Consider the following 18,761-nt stretch of genomic DNA (forward strand, 5'->3'; position numbering starts at 1 on the left):
CCTTGTTCACTTTCTCCCTTGTATGTCATCATGATCTCCACATCATGCTTCGTCTCTTTGTAATCATGTGGCCACCTTTCCATGCCACCATGCACCTTCATCACATGTATTGCTATGCCTAACTCAAATCACTTAAGCACAAGGCATTAGCAACTTGGTGTCATTAATTATCAAAACCAAACTTGGGCTTTCACCCCTAAACATCTCTTTTAGAAGGGCATTGGTGGGTAATAATCTTACAAAGTGGTTGACCTTAGTAGCACAGATCTCAAATGTCAAACTGGTGGAAGGGTCGGATTATTTCAGATGGAGTTTAACCAAATCAGGGTTGTTCTCTGTCGGCTCTATGTATCTCTATCTTATAGATACACAAACGCCTTTTCGTCATAGGAAGATCTGGAAGATGAAAATTCCTCTAAAGATTAAAATCTTTCTCTGGTTTTTACAAAAGGGAGTTATCCTAACCAAAGATAACCTTGCCAGGAAAAATTGGAAAGGGAGTCAGAAGTGCATCAGTTGTAATGGGAATGAAACTATCCGACACTTGTTCCTAGACTGTCCCCTTTCCAAAATGCTTTGGAGGATCATCTTTTTTTGCTACTAATCTAACCCAACCCAGATCAATCAGCCACATGTTCGGTAATTGGCTAACTAATCAAAATAAAAGGATTAGAAATCTGGTTTGGGTTGGGGTGGCGGCCTTCTGCTGGGCTATCTGGAGATGCCGTAATGATGTTATTTTTAATCAAATAAAATCTAACTCTATTATGCAGGTAATCTTCAGAGGAGCATACTGGTTACGGTCTTGGGCACAGCTGCAGTTTGAGGAGTCAGCCAAGGACGCACTCTCAATAATGAGCAAGAAATTAGAAATAATTGCTTTAGAGATTTCCAATAAAGGATGGAAACATTTTTATTGTTTGAACTAGCGTCCTGGTCGATCTATAAGACTGTGGCTCTCTCTTTTATTTCCCCAATTCTGTAACACTTGGCTGTGTACATCCACGGATGTAGAGGCCGGATAATTTTTTATCCATTATCTAAAAAAAGGAAAGAATGGTCAAACAAGGCGAGGTCCTTCAGAAAGTAAGATGAGGCTTTCAGACTTGGCGAGGTCGTCGTTGGGCTGGGTGGAGTGTAGTGTAGGTGGCGTAACACAGTAAGCAAATCCACCAAGCTGCGTGTATTATTTCGTGAGATGCTCGGAACCTCTGTGGTTTCCTATTACCCATCATTGTTACTGCAGATACAGAGGATGAGTACCGATTAATTGGAAGATGATGTGAATGTGTACCACAAATGTACCACGCAAAGCATTATCGCCGTTGCTCCCTCAGCCCTCATTCGGCTGAGGGAGTAACGGTGATAGTGCCTCGCGTGGTGTCTTGTGTTGAGCACAGCCAAAGTTACCAACTTTCTTATATGGAGACACAACCAAGTTACCAACTCTCTTACGTGGAAGCATGCGTCTCGGTGCAAACGGAATTTAAAATGGATACACCGTTTAGAAGTTATAGCATTTTGAATAAAAATATTTTGTTTTTTCATAGTTTGTGTTCGCTTGAGCTTATCAATCGAGTCAGCTATTTAACAAATCAGTCAATAGTATTTTCTAACATCGCTTATCAGCCAAACGAACAAGGCGAGAAGAGGGGAGTCTGGAGCAGAGCAAATCGCATGAGTCTGCATCACCATTAAAAACGGAAAGTATGAGAATTTATTTTTGCCAGAAGAAGAAAGTCTAAGGTGTCCGAAAATCGATCGCTGATCTTGAATCACATGAACGTTCGCCAATTAGTCTGTCCAAGAGCCAGCACGTCTGACCGTTTGGCACGGAAGCTGGCTACGTAGCATGATTAGTAAGTAATAGTCTATAATATGCTTCTGTTAGTGAGGGCAGAGTCAATTGTATAACACTAACACTTTTTAATGTACCATGTTCGTAGCCTATCGGTGTAACTTTCAATGTTTATCGATATTAATATAAAAGATGCACAAAACTTTTACATATTTGAAAAAAAAGGACCATAAACGTACAAACTGCATGTGCCAAGTCCCAGCTGCTAGGCGACGACGTAAAATGGCTAGAAAGCGACGTAGACAGGCTCAAAACTTCTTTATTTCTCATCACTGACACAGACACCAAAATTTTATATTCTTCAGAGATATCTGAATCTTTTTCCGACCCAAAGACCAAAGTTGGTAACGTTGCCGAGCCAGTTTATTAGTTGTTCGATGAGGCGGCGGCAGCAGCTGCTGCCTCTGCCTCGGCCCGCTTCATCTTGGCGTAATCGACCAGCCTGTCGGCGTCTGGCAGCACCGCCTTGGCCGCGTCGAGCGCGGCGAACCTCTCCAACCACGCGTTCAGCAGCGGGCTCCTCGCGGCGTCGAAGAGCCTGAAGCCATAGAGCTTCTCGCCGGCGTACACCCCCCACGGGACCAGGCTGCCTAGCGCGACGTCCATGTGCCCAACGCTGTCGCCGCCGAAGAAGGGCTTACCCTTGGAGCACTCCTTGAAGGCTGCCTCCAGTTGGTCCACCGCCGCAAACGTCTGCTTCAGTCCCTCCGCCTTCTCCTCATCCGTCTTGCCCATGAATGACTGCAACCACGCGGGCAGGAGCTGCAATGGCACACACACCCGTCATGTTTTGGGAGGGAAACATGTGTGTGTGTATATATATATATATATATATATATATATATATATATATATATATATATATATATATATATATATATATATAAAAGTAAAGGTTTTAATTTGGGATCGTAAAATTTTCGGCCACCACCTAAATTACCGAATTTCGAAAAATTAAGTGGAAATTTTGCGAAATTAAGTGAAAATTTCACTGATTTTTTTTAAAGACTAGCATATGAAGTATGTTTTTTTAAAAAAATAGACGTAAACAAATATCAGTATAAGTTATGACTACACATCTATTGAATAGAAGAATATGCAATATAAAAAATAGAAAATATAAATCTAAAGTTATATAGCACATGTATTAGTACATAACGAAATTTCGGATTTCTTTTTCGACCAACACCGAAATTACTGAAATTCGTAAGATTTCACCGAAATTTTGAATAGGCCGGTACCATAAAAGAAGGCATGAATGGCACGATGATGGTCTACCTTGTCGAAGACATAGGCGGCCCAGAAGCGAGCAACAGCACGTTCGTATGGGTCGGCAGGAAGGAGGGAGGGACCGTCGGTGCCTTGGAAGGCCTCGTCGATGTACTGCACGATAACCTGTGACTCGCAAATAGGCTCACCCTTGTGGATGAGCACGGGAACCTTCTTGTGCACTGGGTTGGAGCTGAGGAGAAGGTTGCTCTTGTTTTGGAGGTCCTCTGCGATGTACTCGTAGCTCAGGCCCTTGAAGCTGAGTGCGAGCTTCACTCTCAGAACAAATGGGCTCGTCAAGTTGCCGAGCAGCTTCAGCTCATCACCACCTTCGCCGGCTCCGGCCATTTTCTCTACTCCTTGTTCTGGCTCTATTTACCTTGTTCCTCTGTGCTGTTCTCTTGAGACATGCCTATATATATACATGCTGCTTGGGGTGAAAAAGTGATCTCATCCTTGCATACCCGAGATGCATGCTTGCGTTGCATTTGCCGTTGTTTATCTGATGACAAGGATTTCCCGCGCTCGGCCACTTTTTATTATTCCTGTGGGATAGTGACAATCTGAGATGGCTCTTGGATCATCGGAAAACAGCTAGCATTAGAAGGAAGCAAATCCTCTGCCTAGCTCTGTGAATCATTAATGCAGAGATCAGTGCATCTTGAGCGACGGAGGAGATTAGTGCAGCTGGCCAAAGGTATCAACAGATGGGTTTGTGAAATTATTTTGAAGTAAATAATGATTGTTAGTCTTAAATTTTAATGTTCACTTGAGGTTGTAACAAACATAGACTATGCCATGTTTTTTTAGTATTTTTGGTGATTTAGATAACAATGTCAATAAGAACAACAAGTGGTGTAAAGTTGGGAGAAGAAACCAAGTTCAACAATGAAGACACAAAAAAAATATGTACACGGAGGATTCTGTTGTGAATGACGGCGAATAAACAACGAATAACACAAGATTAAATTATAGCGAAGACATAAGATTTAATATGAAAAACTCCTCCAATACGAAGGGGAAAAACCACGGGGGCTAGCCAACAAATACTCCTCACTATTATCAAGAGTTGGGTTACAACGCCGTGCGGCAGCTTACAAAATCATATCCTCAGTGAAACCCTAATTTCGACAATCCGACAGTGAAAACCCTTTGAACAAAACCCCTTTTCTACATCCTCGTCTTAATTCTTCCCTCAACTTCTTTACTTGTGACTCTCCCACCCTTCCTCACCATTGTTGTAGCCGTTTTCCACCATTTTGCTCATGTAGGCTTTCAATTTTCAAAGGATGATGAACACGGCTTCCTTGATTATGGTGGCTCCAGATTTTTGAAGGTTGCGCCCACACTGCTTACTCTACAGTTAGTACCATAGTATGTATATGCTATACTTTAATTGTTTCCTTGTTTATATTGTTTCCAAAATATTGAGATGAATGTGATGGAGATCATCCTTAACTTTTTTTATTTAGATGACATATTGTTCATGAAGCTCCCAAATTGTGAAGGTTGTATTACTCTAAGGTTGGTTTCTTGCCACTCACAATTGTAAATGATGTAGAATTTTAGTTGGCAATTTTTATTAAATTGAATGACAAATATAAGGGCACTCACAGTGCAAAACTTTATCATAGAGTCCAAAACAATTAATTATATATTATTTATGATATTTTACTGATGTGGCAGCATATTTATTGAAGAAAGAGGTAGAAAAAATAAGACTCCAAGTCTTATTTAGACTCTAATAAATCCACATTGTTCGAGATAATAAATATTTTTAGACTCTATGATAGAGTCTGCACTATGAGTGCCCTAAGGGAAGCAAACTTCACGAATGGTATATGGCACGGAGGCATGTTTTGCATACACTGGATATGTCGATAATCCGTAAATATTTGTGAATAATCCATATACAACGGATTCTACCAATTTCATATCCTACCCTTATCTGCACATGATTTGTCACATTATCGGTACCCGCATAGATAATGGTAGAAGCTATATTCGGATTAGATGAGAGAATTATTCATGCCACCCTCACTTCTATTTGTACCATGTTGTCGCCTAGGCATTGAGCTCGTCTCGGTCTAAGGTCATTGTCAGTGGGAGTTTTATGACGCATTTATATTTTGAAAACTGTGCAGAAAAGTTTCATTTCTAGGAAACTCTCTTTACTCCTATAAAACTCTTATCATCTTTCTCTTCATTAATATGGTGCCACATCAGCATATTTAATGCTCATAAAACTCTACTGAAACCCTATTAAGATTGGTCTAACCAGGTGGAGACAAAAGGTTTAATAGGCAGTTTTTTTTTGTTGGGTTGGTTGTGGGTTGGGAGATGGATCGATGGGCCAGACCCAACCAAATCAACCTTTAGGTCTGCCCCTAAAATGAATGTGACATACTATTTCAAAAAATTGAACAATCACCCCGTCGTGAATTCATAATTCTTAATCCGAGTCTTAATATCAATACATGTCAACTTTTGTAAAAATACATATAATTCAAAATTTGAGAATGTTGACATTTTTAAAGTAAAATATATTTTACATTGATGTATGGAGGAAACGCACAAAAAGACAAATATGATTTAGAGAATTCCATGTAGATTGGGTTGTATATAGAGGAAGGAAAAACGCTGGGGGTTACCGTTAAAAACCGACGGGGATTAGAGAATCTCTAACAGCACTACCCAATAGACCCCTTACATAACAGATAGGCACCTAAAAATTAGTTATGACCGAGTTCTACCTCTTGTGTCGGTGTCTGGATTCGGGGTCCAGACACTAACGAGTAACGAGTCAGCGTGCTTCTTAACTCAGATGGTGATGCAAGAAGGACACAGAAGATTTATGCTGATTTGGGCTAACGATGCCCTACGTCCAGTGAGGGGGTTACCTTTCATTTTTTCACGACTGAAGAGCTTAAGAATTCCTACGTTTTGATTTTTGCAGCTATCCGTCTGACAAGTTCAGCTTTCAAATTAAAAATACAATTCTCATTCAGTAAATAATTACTAAACCAACAGAAGTGGATGAGGGTCTAGGAGTGCTGGACCTGCAGTCCCATAATGATGCTCTTTTGCTAAAAAACTTCCACAAATCTTCAATAAGGCCGACATCCCATGGGTTCAGTTAGTTTGGGAAAAACATTACTCTAATGGCAGGCTCCCTAATCATAAAAAAAAAAGATCATTTTGGTGAAGGGACCTGCTCAAGCTTCTACATAAATTCAAAGATATGGCCACTGTTCTTCCTAATGATGGCTCCTCTTGCCTAATGTGGCTTGATGGATGGAACAGTCTGTAAAAGATAGTTGAATGAGATACCTTCTCAGGTGTCTCGGCTGCGTGTTAAGTAGGTAGGGAACAGCCCCCTACGTGGCTTACAGTACAAGAAAAGATTACAACAAACTATGCATGCTAACAACCTCTAACTTAGATTACAAGCTATGAACCGATATCCTAGATATCTAGGTTCATCCCAACAAACTTATCTAGACTATATTGGGGAATATCTTTTAACACAGTCAACCCCTAAGTTTGGCATTCCCTGAGCTCTTTTCATTCACGAGAAAACCCAACATTTCTTTGCAAGGTGCTAAATCCTATGCTGATCTCCTAAACATGTTTTTACTCCCACTCTCTGTTGAAGCATTTCATCAGTTCCACCTTCCGTCCAGTCTCCTACAACAACAACAGCATAATCAAGGCTCAGATTCTTGGACCTAACATTTGGGGTAATGCCTCCTTCTTCTCCTCTAAGAGGGCTTACAAACAATTAATTGGAAGTGAACAGACTCACCCATGCTTCAAATGGCTCTGGAAATGATCATGCCAACATAAGCATAAGGTCTTTTTTTGGCTCTTGATTAGAGACAGACTCAGTACACGCAACATTCTCAACAGAAGACACATGTCAATTCCTTCTTGTGTTCTCTGTCCTCTTAGCTTTGACAGAAACTGTTGGAGCCTTATTGGTCTGACAATCATCAGTCAACCAGATGCATATCAGAGATTACAGAGCCTCAAAGCACAACTTAATATCAGTTTTTTCATGGAAGTAATAATTGTCATGTGCTGGAGCATTTGAATTGCCAGAAATGATGTTATCTTCAAAGGATCATCAGTGGACTGTCTTCGTTGCCTGGAAATATTTAAAGACAACTTCAAGCAACTCCTCTAGAGGGCAAAGCAAAATTATTTCTCTGAGATCGAAATATGGCTAGAGCAGCTTGTGTAATTGTTCTGATCTTTTTTCTTTCCTTCTTTATTGTATCCTAAATGGATTTGTATCCACTCCCTTCCCCCCTTTCTTTAGTTTATTGTTGTTCTCCTTTTTTTTTTTATTTGAACTGTGTTTTGTTTTGCTTTTTGTAACCCTCCGGGGTCGCTTGAATAAAATCTCCAGTAGAGACGCCCCCATGCACCCCTCCTGTTCTTAAAAAAAAAAAAAAGAACCAAACGGATACATCTGAAGTTACAGGTCAAGACAAAATCCGAATTGCAAACTTCCTCCGCACAAACTGACTAATGGCAACACGTGGCATAGCTGTGTGTGTTGCATTATTTTCTTCTTCAACACTAGCTGAACGCCTGAAAGGCTGAAACACATGGGAAATCTAGTTCGATAGAACAATAACTTTCAGTTGCTTGCACCAGCTGCCACAGCCGCCGCTTCACGGCCACGGGCCAGCACCATCTTGCCCAACTCGACCAGCCTGCTCACCTCGGGCATCACAGGCTCCACGGTTTCCAGTGCGCCGAAGCGCTCCGACCACGCCACCAGGAGCGGAGTCCGTTGCGGATCCAAGGACTCGATGCCGAACGCCTCCTCGTTTGCCTGCACCCACCCAAGTAGTCCGCCGAGCACGACGTCCACGAACCCGACGCTGTCGCCGCCGAAGAAGGGCTTCCCTTTGCCGCAGTCCCTCAGCGCTCCCTCTAGCGTCTCAACCGCGACGAACCACTGCTTTCTCCCCTCAGCCTTGTCCTCCTCCGTCTTGCCCCTGGACGCCTGCATCCAAGCGGCCAGCACCTGCACGACCACATCACGCATGCCTGCCCCATCTATGAACGAAACCGGCCATGTCGCAGCCAATTGATGCGATCGATTGGAAGACGGGGTTTTCTTTTCGTACCTTGTCATCGATGTAGGCGGCCCAGAAGCGAGCAACGGCGCGTTCGTAGGGGTCAGCAGGGAGGAGGGTCGGGCCGGTGCCGGCAAAGGCCTCGTCGATGTATTGCAGGATGATCAGCGATTCACAGACGGGCTTCCCGTTGTGGATGAGCACGGGTACCTTGTTGTGCACAGGGTTGGACTTGAGGAGCAGCTCGCTCTTGCCGCCGAAGATGTCCTCCTCTACATACTCGTAGCTCAGGCCCTTGATGCTGAGCGCGAGCTTCACCCGCAGGACGAACGGGCTCGCCCACATGCCCAGCAGCTTCAGCTCGTCTCCTCCGGCCATTGCTGGTGCCTCAAGGTCTGAACAAAATTCCACCTTGTTTTGTGTTTCGGTTGGGTTAATATATTCTTGGGGAAGTGCTGGAACAGAGTCAGGCCGAGATAACTTTCAGAGGCACAGCCTCCACAAGATAGTAGCGACACCGACAGCTACTATAATTTGTTTGACTGTCCCACTTCATTTTTCTGATGTTGAAACAACCTAAAATCCCTTTATTACTTGGACAAGGACCCAAGTAAATCATTGAGCAATATCCCGAGAGCCCGTTCCAATCCAACTTCGAAGAGAAATTACGTCATCGTCATCGTCGATGTATTTCTTCTTGACTTCCTGTCACTGCGGCAAAAACAGTGACGTCAGCACGTCCTTGACCAAAGGAGAGTAACAGGCAGTGGCGAATCCAGGACGAAAAATGACCTATGGCGAACTTTGTACTGCTAGTTTTTTTTTCGCGAAGCAATTATATAAAACATAAGAGACAATATCATTCAAATTGATAATGTATCCATAAACCATGTCACAATCTCATGATTGATGTTTTTGAACTCTAAAAATAAAATCAAATTGCATATTCTAGTGACGAGGAATGAACATGCCAGTTGAATTAAACCCCTAGCATCTTTACTGCCTTCAGGCTTGCGAGGAAAAGGATGACCAATAGGTTGGGTTGGGCCCTTCAACAAATAAGCTCTCTTCACTTGATCTCTAATGTTTGGATGAAACTTTCAATTGGGATACGAATTCCTAGATCTGCAATTATATGTTCTGGGCTAAACTCTGTAATAAACTCACCACCTCCTTGTTCATTTTCGTGTGGTTGTTCTTGAGCAGTAGGATCAGCCTGTGCCTCTGTTTCTGCAATTGGAGTTGCCCCATCTTCCTCTTCTGCTGCAGCAGTTGCAATTGCAACTTGAATTGCTTGTTCAGGGGCACTTGGACCAAAAACGGTACTATAATATTTCTTCAAACCTACAACTATCAATTAAAAAAATTCAGTACCTTAATTGATCGTACGTCAATTATCAATCAAATTTAACTAAAGGCTGAAACCTACTCACCTTTTCTTTTTTTCCCCTCTATGTTGCTGAATCTTCCATGGCTGATGGCTCAATCACTGTCAGCAAGCCAGCAGTGCCGCCGTCGCACCGTCCGGCATCCGCCGCCGCGAGCAGCCGATTGCCGAAGACTTGATTGCGGGCAGCGGAGGAGTCGGAGAGACGACGCTTCAGTTTCTAGTTTAAATGGGCTTCATATCTTCACGGGTATGCACAGTTAGTTGGCCCAAGTTGCAGCCCTCTAGGAAATAACACTTCGTTTGCCCTCTTGCCGAGGCTGGAAACACACAGACGGGATGGACCTCCTGTCTGCCTCTGCAGCGGGCCACGGGGAGGGGGTCCTGGCGTCCGCCAGAGCTCGCCAGATTGGTAGATCCGCCCCTGGTAACAGGCCACCTCCCCTCAAACAAATAGTGTAATTTTAGGTTTTTCATAGTTAATAAAATTTATAGAAAAACAGAGTCACCCTTTAATGTTTCCAAATAGATTTGTCATAAAAAAGATATTCGTATCATAAATATTAGTACTTTTCGTATTAGATTTGTCTAACTTGATTAATTGACTTAAGATAAAAACAAGGAAGACTAAAATTTGACTTGTGTTTGGATGGATGGTGGTGTACGCCGCCCGAGCATCCACGTGCGAATGGAAGCAGGGGCGGAGTTCTGCAGTGCCACATGCCCGAGTCACATGCAGCATAAGTATATATGTGTTTGGTCTGTACTTGAGGTTGTTTGTTTGTCCGAAAAGTTGTGTCTAAAAGTACTGTTCGCTAATTTATTGTGAGAGAAATCACCGTTGGCTGATAGAAAAATACAATTTAGGTCCTATTTAGTTTCCATCCAAAATTTTTTCATCCATCCCATCGAATCTTTAGACACATGCATGTAATATTAAATGTAGATAAAAACATAAACTAATTACACAGTTTGGTTAAAAATCACGAGACGAATCTTTTAAGCCTAGTTAGTCCATGATTAGCCTTAAGTGCTACAGTAACCCACATGTGCTGATGACAGATTAATTATACTTAATAGATTTGTCTTGCAGTTTCCAGACGAGCTATGTAATTTGTTTTTTTATTAGTTTCTAAAAACCCCCTCCCGACACCTCTGATGTGACACCCAAAAAATTTTCATTCCCAATCTAAACAGGGCCTTATAGCTGTCTTCACATATTATCCAGCGCTCCTGGTTGCTTTATGATTCTTGGAAGTCTATGAGCACAGTCAAAAACTTGAGCCCAAGAAACGGATCATTTCTCTTCGGAATGATAGTAGTGCAATTTGATACGAGATCTCAAACTTCAATTTGAATCCCTCAAATTGATCCACAACTCCAGTCTATCAATCTATGCACCTGCATGCATGACTTTCAAGGCTGGAGCCATACGCCCCATCCCGCGGTGAGTGGGGTCGTATGTCCGTCCCTTTGGGCCATATTTGGACGGTGGATCTCCATACCTGTCATCACCGCCTAGAGATACTGTCATGTCTGCGCAACGTGATACAGTGATGGTGTCTGCTTCGAGACAGTTGTCCTCTTTGTCCTAGAGGAGTGAATAGGGCATGTTTGTCCTTGTACACTACAAAATGACACCTCCTTTTGCAACACAAATATGTGTTGCTAAAAGTCTTTATATACGTTGGCAAGATATATACCAACGCATGTAATATGTGTTGCTTAAAGTGGCGTTGCAAGGATCTATTGCAACACTTATTTATGCGTTGGTAAACTGTACTAATAATCGTTGCAAAGTTGCAACGGATAATGATGGGTTATGACAACACTTATATGTGTTTGTAAAAACCATAGGAGATCGACCTCTATGGTTTGTTGTAACATATAGATTTGGTTTGTTGCAACACTTAAATGTGTTGTAAGAAATAATTATTCAGTCATTAATATTATATAATTATTTATTTTTTGAGACATTTTAAATAAAGATAATATCTTATAGATTTTTGAGACAATTTAATAAAAAATGCAAGACCATCCAACACATAGAAAATAAACACGCTCAACCATATATAAATATAGTATAAAGAATTTGTTGCATTACAATGAGTATCATCCACATAGTTCATGACAAGTTTTGTTCGGAGTACAAGTTCCTATGTGAAGCAAATTTAAGACACATAAAGGGATCCCTCTTAGTATGGCAGCAGCTGTCCTTTCTCCTTCCTTCACTTTAGCTAGCGTTCCACTGATGTGATCATATATTTATCTTCTTGATCTACAAACAAAAGTTAGATTCATTTAATATAACACTTATGAGAACTAAAATTATATTGGATTATAGAAAAGACCGTACAAAAGTTGAAGGCCATGCAACAATAACTCCTCCTTCTACATCTCCAAGAACCTTGTAGCCTTTGTATGGTCGTATCAATGATTCATCATCTACAATTGAAAAACTAACACGAACCATCCAAAATTCTTTGCCTAGCTGAACGCCATCAAATTTCTGTGTTGGATCACAACTTACTATTGTACCCAATGCAACAGACTTATTTTGATTTTTCCAGCTCTGTAAGTAGACTTTGGTCCCAATCTGGTTTCACATATATAAGCATGCAAAAAAACAATATAAGTACATAACAAATCATATTACTAGCAAGAAATCAAATAATCATACCGTCATTGAATTGCCAGTTGACCAATTTGTTGTGCCACAATGATGTTTCTACAAAAGTAAATATGGGGATTCTTAGACTCCAGTTGTAAGAACAATTAAGAAAGGGATAATATGAAGTTTGAAGTGATGTGTCTTATACACTAGCAGGTAATGTTGCACTAGGTCTTTTTGAGATCTTGTTTTGCTAGATATAAGTCAAAACAGATAACTCAGTAGTGGAAAATAAGCAATGTAACAAAAATATCATTGCCAAAATAATATTTACTTGGTAGTCAGATGCTTCAAAATTTGAGGGAATAGCAGATGTTTCCTTTGCCACAACCTGTAATATGTGCTAGTTTAAATACAACAATTTGATCAATAATTTGATAGACTTCATATGACCGAGAGTTATTTAGTCAGCACCTTGATTTTATTAGTGCACTTGCTTTTATCCAACATAACATCATTGTGGATATGTTTTTCCTATAATTAAATAGAAATTATTAGTCAATTGAGGGAAAAGTATGATCTAGTAGAAATGATCTACTTACTAAAGATATGATAAAATTTAACACTCTATCATAAGTACTATATTGTCTTTGTTCTAGAAAGAAGCACATGTCAGGAAAGTCGAAAAGAAGTGGCAATAACGATATCCGCTAAAATTAACATAATATTTGCAAACCTAACACAAATCCTTATATTTAGTACAATTATATTTATAATGTGTCGGTGGATCCTCATGTCCCACATAATCATCTTGCTCCATCTACAGTGAATAAGAATAAATTAATATTTTCTTTCACTGACAAAATAGAATAAGATAGGTTATTAAGGCCATGTGCCATAACATGCAAGTAAATATTAAGGTGTTCTCAGTTCAGCCTAACACAAATCCATGAGTATTTTCTAAGTAATCAATCATGTCAATAAGACAAGCACACCAGATAGCTATTACGGGCAAAGCATGAAGTAAACATAAACTAAAGTTGAAACAAGGATTGCAGAAACTTGTCTAAAAGAAAATCTACAGCTAGTGCTTCATGATTAGTTACCTGTGAGCTAATATTTATTGTGGCTGGGGTAGATGAGTCTAGATTTGTGGCTTCATATGAGTGCTCAGCCACCCTCTTGACAAAGGGAACCAAAATAATCTTTAACCAAAAGACCTTGGAATGATTAATCACTGGAAAAATAGTTGTCATTACCTGTTTCTTTAAGCTAGCAACATCTATTTTTCTTTGCTTCATAACATTTTGCCTCTGCAAGTGCAAGGCACAAGTCCTAGTTAAATGATAAGATAAAATTCTAGTTGTAACTTTCCAGTGCCAACTTTAGTAAAAAGCTCTCATCCATATTAGTGTGCATACCTTCTTTGTAGGACTAAGGAACTTGTAATGTGGCTGCAGATCATCATCCTCCACACTGTCACCATGCTCATTCTGCAGTGAACTAAAACAAATAAATATTTGATATAAATATGGTATGAAAAATCCAATTCAATTGCACCATTGTATCATTTAGTTGTCCATCCATGCTGAAATCTTGACTTCGAGGGTCACTATATACTCGCTGTCGATAGACAAAAGATTGTAAATTAGAACCAGCTATTAAAAAAATAAATTATTGTTTTTATCAATATTTCAACAACGTACGTACTTTTCGTTTCGTATTTGGCACATCAGCACAATAGCCATCATTTGGTGCATAGAAAGGATCATGTAAACATCCCTATGTCAAGGAATCAGAAGTTTAGTACAGGAAATGATCAGAATTGATTTTTTAAAAAAAATACCCTTTGGAAATTTTTTTGTTCCATGGTTCTTGCCTTATGTTGTAGATGTAGTATAGTCGCATCTTGATTCCGGACACGCTGTCCAAGCTTCTCCAGTTCAAGTCTCAGAGATACTACATCTTCACTTGATGTTTCATCTAGTGAAGTCAAATTTACATTCTTAAGGCGCTTTGAAGTAGATACATCGAACACTTGATTAGGATTTGGAACAAGTCCCAAGCCAAATTGTACGGGATGACGGCTTCACAATTGTACAGTACATATCTATGTGCTTGCAGTTTCTCTAGATCAGTTAGAATAAAACTAGACAGTCTTCCCAATGGTTTCCCTATAGGAGGAAACAAAGAGGAATCATGTCCATATAAGTTAGATTCAAGATGATCCTGGTTCTCATCATTCCTTGATGGTTTGTTATGCTTTGTGGAGAAACCTTCCAGGTACCTAGAACAAAACACCATACACTCATCTGCCAAAAATGAATTTGCCATTGAAGCCTCTGGATGAGCTTTATTGCGAACATATGACTTCAGTTTACATAGGTACCTGCAACATATGGAAAAACATCAATTTAGTAGGTTATTTATAATAAATGATCCAAGCAACGAAGTTGTATTAGTTAGAATCAATACCTTTCAATGAAGTACATCCATCGATAACAAACTGGTCCACCCATCTTACATTCAGTTGCTAAATGTACTACTAAGTGAACCATAACTGTAAAAAATCCAGGAGGAAATATCATCTCCATTTTGCATAGTGTAACTTTAATTGATTGTTCCAAACGGTCAAGGTCATCTAAACGAAGCACTTTTGAACATATTCCTCGAAAGTAAGCAGACAACTCAAACATTACAGCTGTGATATCATCTGGAATAATACCCCTTAGAGCAATAGGCATGAGCTGTTGAAGTAGAACATGACAGTCATGTGTTTTGAGACCAATAAGTTTTCCTTCAGCACAATTTACAGATTTTGATATGTTTCCGGAGTAGCCATCAGGAACTTTTATGTCTTGGAGCACTTTACAAAATGTTTGTCTCTCACTTTTAGACATAGCAAACCTTGCATGTGGCAAGTAGAACTGGCCTGAAGGTTTTTCTTGTGGGTGGAGGTCCTCCCTAATGTTCATCTCTTTCAGGTCTTTGCGAGCTTGTAAATTATCTTTTGACTTTCCATCTAAACCAGATAGTGTACCATAACAATTTTCAAACACATTCTTCTCTATATGCATCACATCAAGATTGTATCGAAGAATATTATCATCCCAGTAAGGCAATGTGAAAAGACTACTTAATGCCTTATAAGTTTTTGAGTCCTTGAAATTACCTAATGCAGTGATTTCATCCAAAATTGGACGGTTTGTGGCTCTGTTCCAAGCTCCACAGTTCCATCAAATGAATTGGCATCCAAACGAAAAGGATGGTCAAGAGGAAGAAATCGACGATGACCCATAAAACAAGATTTACGACCATGCTTCAGACGTTTGGTCCATACATTTTCACCACAAGGTAGACATGCAAAATTTCCATGAACCATATGAGAAGCAAGCATTCCCAAGCCTGGTAGGTCACTAATGGTCATTAGCACTGCTGCTCTCAAATCAAAAGTTTCATTTCTTGATGCATCATATGTTGACATACCATTTTGAAATAAATCTTTTAGGTCCTCCAAAAGTGGTTGAAGATACACATGAATTTTGTCCCCAGGACTTTTAGAACCAGGAATTATTAAAGACAACATTAGATAATGCTCTTTCATGCAAAACCATGGAGGTAAGTTAAATATCACCAAGACAACTGGCCAACAACTATGTCTAGAACTCAACATCCCATATGGATTAAACCCATCGGTAGCTAAGCCAAATCTAATATTCCGTGCATCTGATTTAATTTGTGGAAACTTTTCATCAAAGTCTGTCCATGCTCGGGAGTCTGCCGGATGTCGTAGCACACCATCCTTTATGCGTTCTTCATCATGCCATCTCAGGAGAGGTGCTGTTTCTTTGCACATAAATAATCGTTTTAGCCTATCTTTAATTGGAAAGTATCTTAATACTTTACAAGGTGTTGCTTTCCTTCTTTGCTTCTTTGTTAGCTTGGTTTCAGGTTCCATACCTTTCCACCTAGAAGCCTTGCACTTTGAGCAAAAATCATCATTTTCCTTGTCTTTCCAAAATAGTTCACAATCATTTGGACACACATGAATACTTTCATAGCCCAAGCCAAATTTGGAAATAATTTTCTTAGCCTCATAAAAGTTTTTGGGAAGTTCCTTTCCATTTGGAATAGCCTTCTGCAAAACACCAAGTAGGTCACCTAATGATTTATCTGACCATTTGTTCATGGATTTTACATTGAACAAAAGCACAAGCAAAGTTAGCAGCGTTAATTCACATCCTGTCCATAAAGGCTTTTTTGAATCTTCAACCAATTTATAGAACTCTTCTGCTTCTAAATTTGACCCACTGACAGGTGGATTCGGAAGATTTGCGGCATCTGTCATAGGTATGTCATCATACATGTGATAAAATGCATCATGAAGCAGCTGACTCATGTTACCATGCATTTCTTCATTGTGAGATTGTGGCTGTTGATCAACAGTGTGCTGCACTGAAGGGTCATTATGAAAATCCTATTCTTCATAATTCTCAAGTATCCCATTGCAGACCAAATGTTCATATATTTCATCCCTGGATAGTAGACTAGTATGCACGCATGTATGACATGGACAATAAATCTTGGTATCTTCGGGCTTATTTTTAAATGCAAATTCAACAAATCCTTCTACACCAGCTATGTACCGAGTAGAATCTTTAGGATAGCCCAAAAGAAGCTTGATGATTTTTAAATCCATTGTGAAACTTGCTGTATAAATAAATAACATATGTAAATTCATATTTATTAATCATCATATAATTTGGACCCCTTTAAGTTAAATTATCACAACTATTTTTCCTAAGACAATAAAGATCAGAAAATTATAAACCAGCAAATTGTAAAAGGTTAACCAAAAGAAAAGAAGATTTCTAGCTTCTAGAGAGGACGATTGCTTGAGTAGAAAATGAGTCTAGCAAATCATACATGTTTCACAGAAAATGAGTCTAGTTGGTGTAGCAAATTTCACTTTTAGTTAGCAGACTGCTCTAGTTCTTTTAAGTTTAAGCACCAGTTTAGCAAATCACAGATGTACTAAATAAAAAAATATATCACTACATATTGTGGTTCACATACATCCAAGCCAGGTATTCTATTGCTTTCAATGCTAAAAATCCCATATAGCAACTTGAGCATTACAAACAATGTGGTATGCTATGACTGAATTTTAACATCGCTACTACCGTAAAGAGCTAGCAGGACACAATATCAAGTCAGTGCGGGCAAGCATGACATTTGAATTTGATTTAACTAATTGAGTGGGGTCACTCGCAACTCATGATTCAGAGTCAAATTGCTATCTCAATGACAAAGAGGGTGCATGTTGATTGGCCTAATCAGTTAGAGACTTCAAAGACATACCTAATGGCCTGCTGCTCGGCACTCTGCAGTCGCTATCTCGCCGACGACCGCGTCCACTGCTGCTGCTGGTGTGGTGTCACCCAGCTGCACGTGTTGCCTATCGATGCACTGCTTCAGCTGCCCCAACCCACGCCGAGCAGCTCACTGCCCCGCCCGGACGGCCCTGAGTTGCTCTGATGGAGGAGGATTTTTGCGAAAGGAAGGAGGAGGAATTAGTGGGGGAGGTTGGTAGCGACGCCGGTGAGCAGACAACAGGTGCTGGTCGTGATTAGGATGGAGCGATGCGCCATGAACATGGAGGGGATTTGGGGCGCAGATGTTGTACCACCACGCAGAGCGGCGGCGGCCTTGATTAGGGTTCGTACAGGATAATAGGAGCGAGGGGTTGGATTGGATCCGGCCTTGTTCTTACTATAAGTAAAATTTAGTAAGCAAATGAAATGGAAATGGCTAATGACTTTACTGGTTACGTGGTGTAGCGGTTTGCCCTCTTCCGAGAGGTTCCAGGTCGAAAGCCTGACTTTTGCTGTTTTTGCCGCTTATTGATTAAATTAAAGAGCAGCAACCTGGCAGCACTATAAGTCCCGCATAGCTGTTGTCAAAAACAAAAAAAAGTCCAGCATAGCTCACAGGCCGCTCATAAGAATACCGATGTGCTTCCAACGGTTTAATAAACGTTGTCATCTTACTCCTTGCAACTAATAAATTAAGCGTTGGCACCTATCCATTATAAAAGAGAGGTTTCTCTTGTAGTGGTAAGGGTAGGTGTACTTTTGGGTAGCTCGACCTCTCCTCGTCTCTTCCTAGCGTCGAGGCGAAGGAGTGGTCGCGTGGTGCTATGTCGCGTGAAGTGGAAGGAGAAGAGAGAGGTCGTGGTCGACCGCATGACTTAGCATATGATTTAGGTCTCTTGCAGCTTAGATAGGCCTCTTTTGCAAGCCTTCCGCTTGTTGGGCCGCTACGAGGCTAGCTAATAGGTGTCTTGAGATACATAGGGTATCGTAACCTTGACATATTTCTTTGGTATTAACTTCTATAAAATCTTGTGAATCAAATATTTTGATCTGAAAATAACATCAAATAAATAAAATTATAAACTACAAAGTTACATAACTTTTTGATATCTACAACTTTTATTTTGATTGTTTATCCATCCAAGATCCTTTCCTATCACTACACACTCAC

General features: G+C 40.3%; 2 protein-coding genes across 2 annotated transcripts; both read right to left on the bottom strand.

Annotated features, from left to right (window-relative positions):
• Positions 2,029-3,499, bottom strand: LOC8062885 (probable glutathione S-transferase GSTU6). Its single transcript, XM_002467571.2, has 2 exons — positions 3,137-3,499; positions 2,029-2,620 (listed from the first exon to the last, which is right to left on the bottom strand). Exons 1-2 carry the CDS (start codon positions 3,473-3,475, stop codon positions 2,225-2,227), a joined length of 735 nt encoding a protein of 244 aa, XP_002467616.1. The 5' UTR covers positions 3,476-3,499; the 3' UTR covers positions 2,029-2,224.
• LOC8063170 (probable glutathione S-transferase GSTU6) lies at positions 7,584-8,700 on the bottom strand. Its single transcript, XM_002467572.2, has 2 exons — positions 8,269-8,700; positions 7,584-8,165 (listed from the first exon to the last, which is right to left on the bottom strand). The coding sequence occupies exons 1-2, from the start codon at positions 8,593-8,595 to the stop codon at positions 7,773-7,775; spliced, it is 720 nt and encodes a 239-aa protein (XP_002467617.1). The 5' UTR covers positions 8,596-8,700; the 3' UTR covers positions 7,584-7,772.

Source organism: Sorghum bicolor, chromosome 1 (genome assembly GCF_000003195.3).
Source record: "Sorghum bicolor cultivar BTx623 chromosome 1, Sorghum_bicolor_NCBIv3, whole genome shotgun sequence".
In the NCBI taxonomy this organism is placed as follows: domain Eukaryota; kingdom Viridiplantae; phylum Streptophyta; class Magnoliopsida; order Poales; family Poaceae; genus Sorghum; species Sorghum bicolor.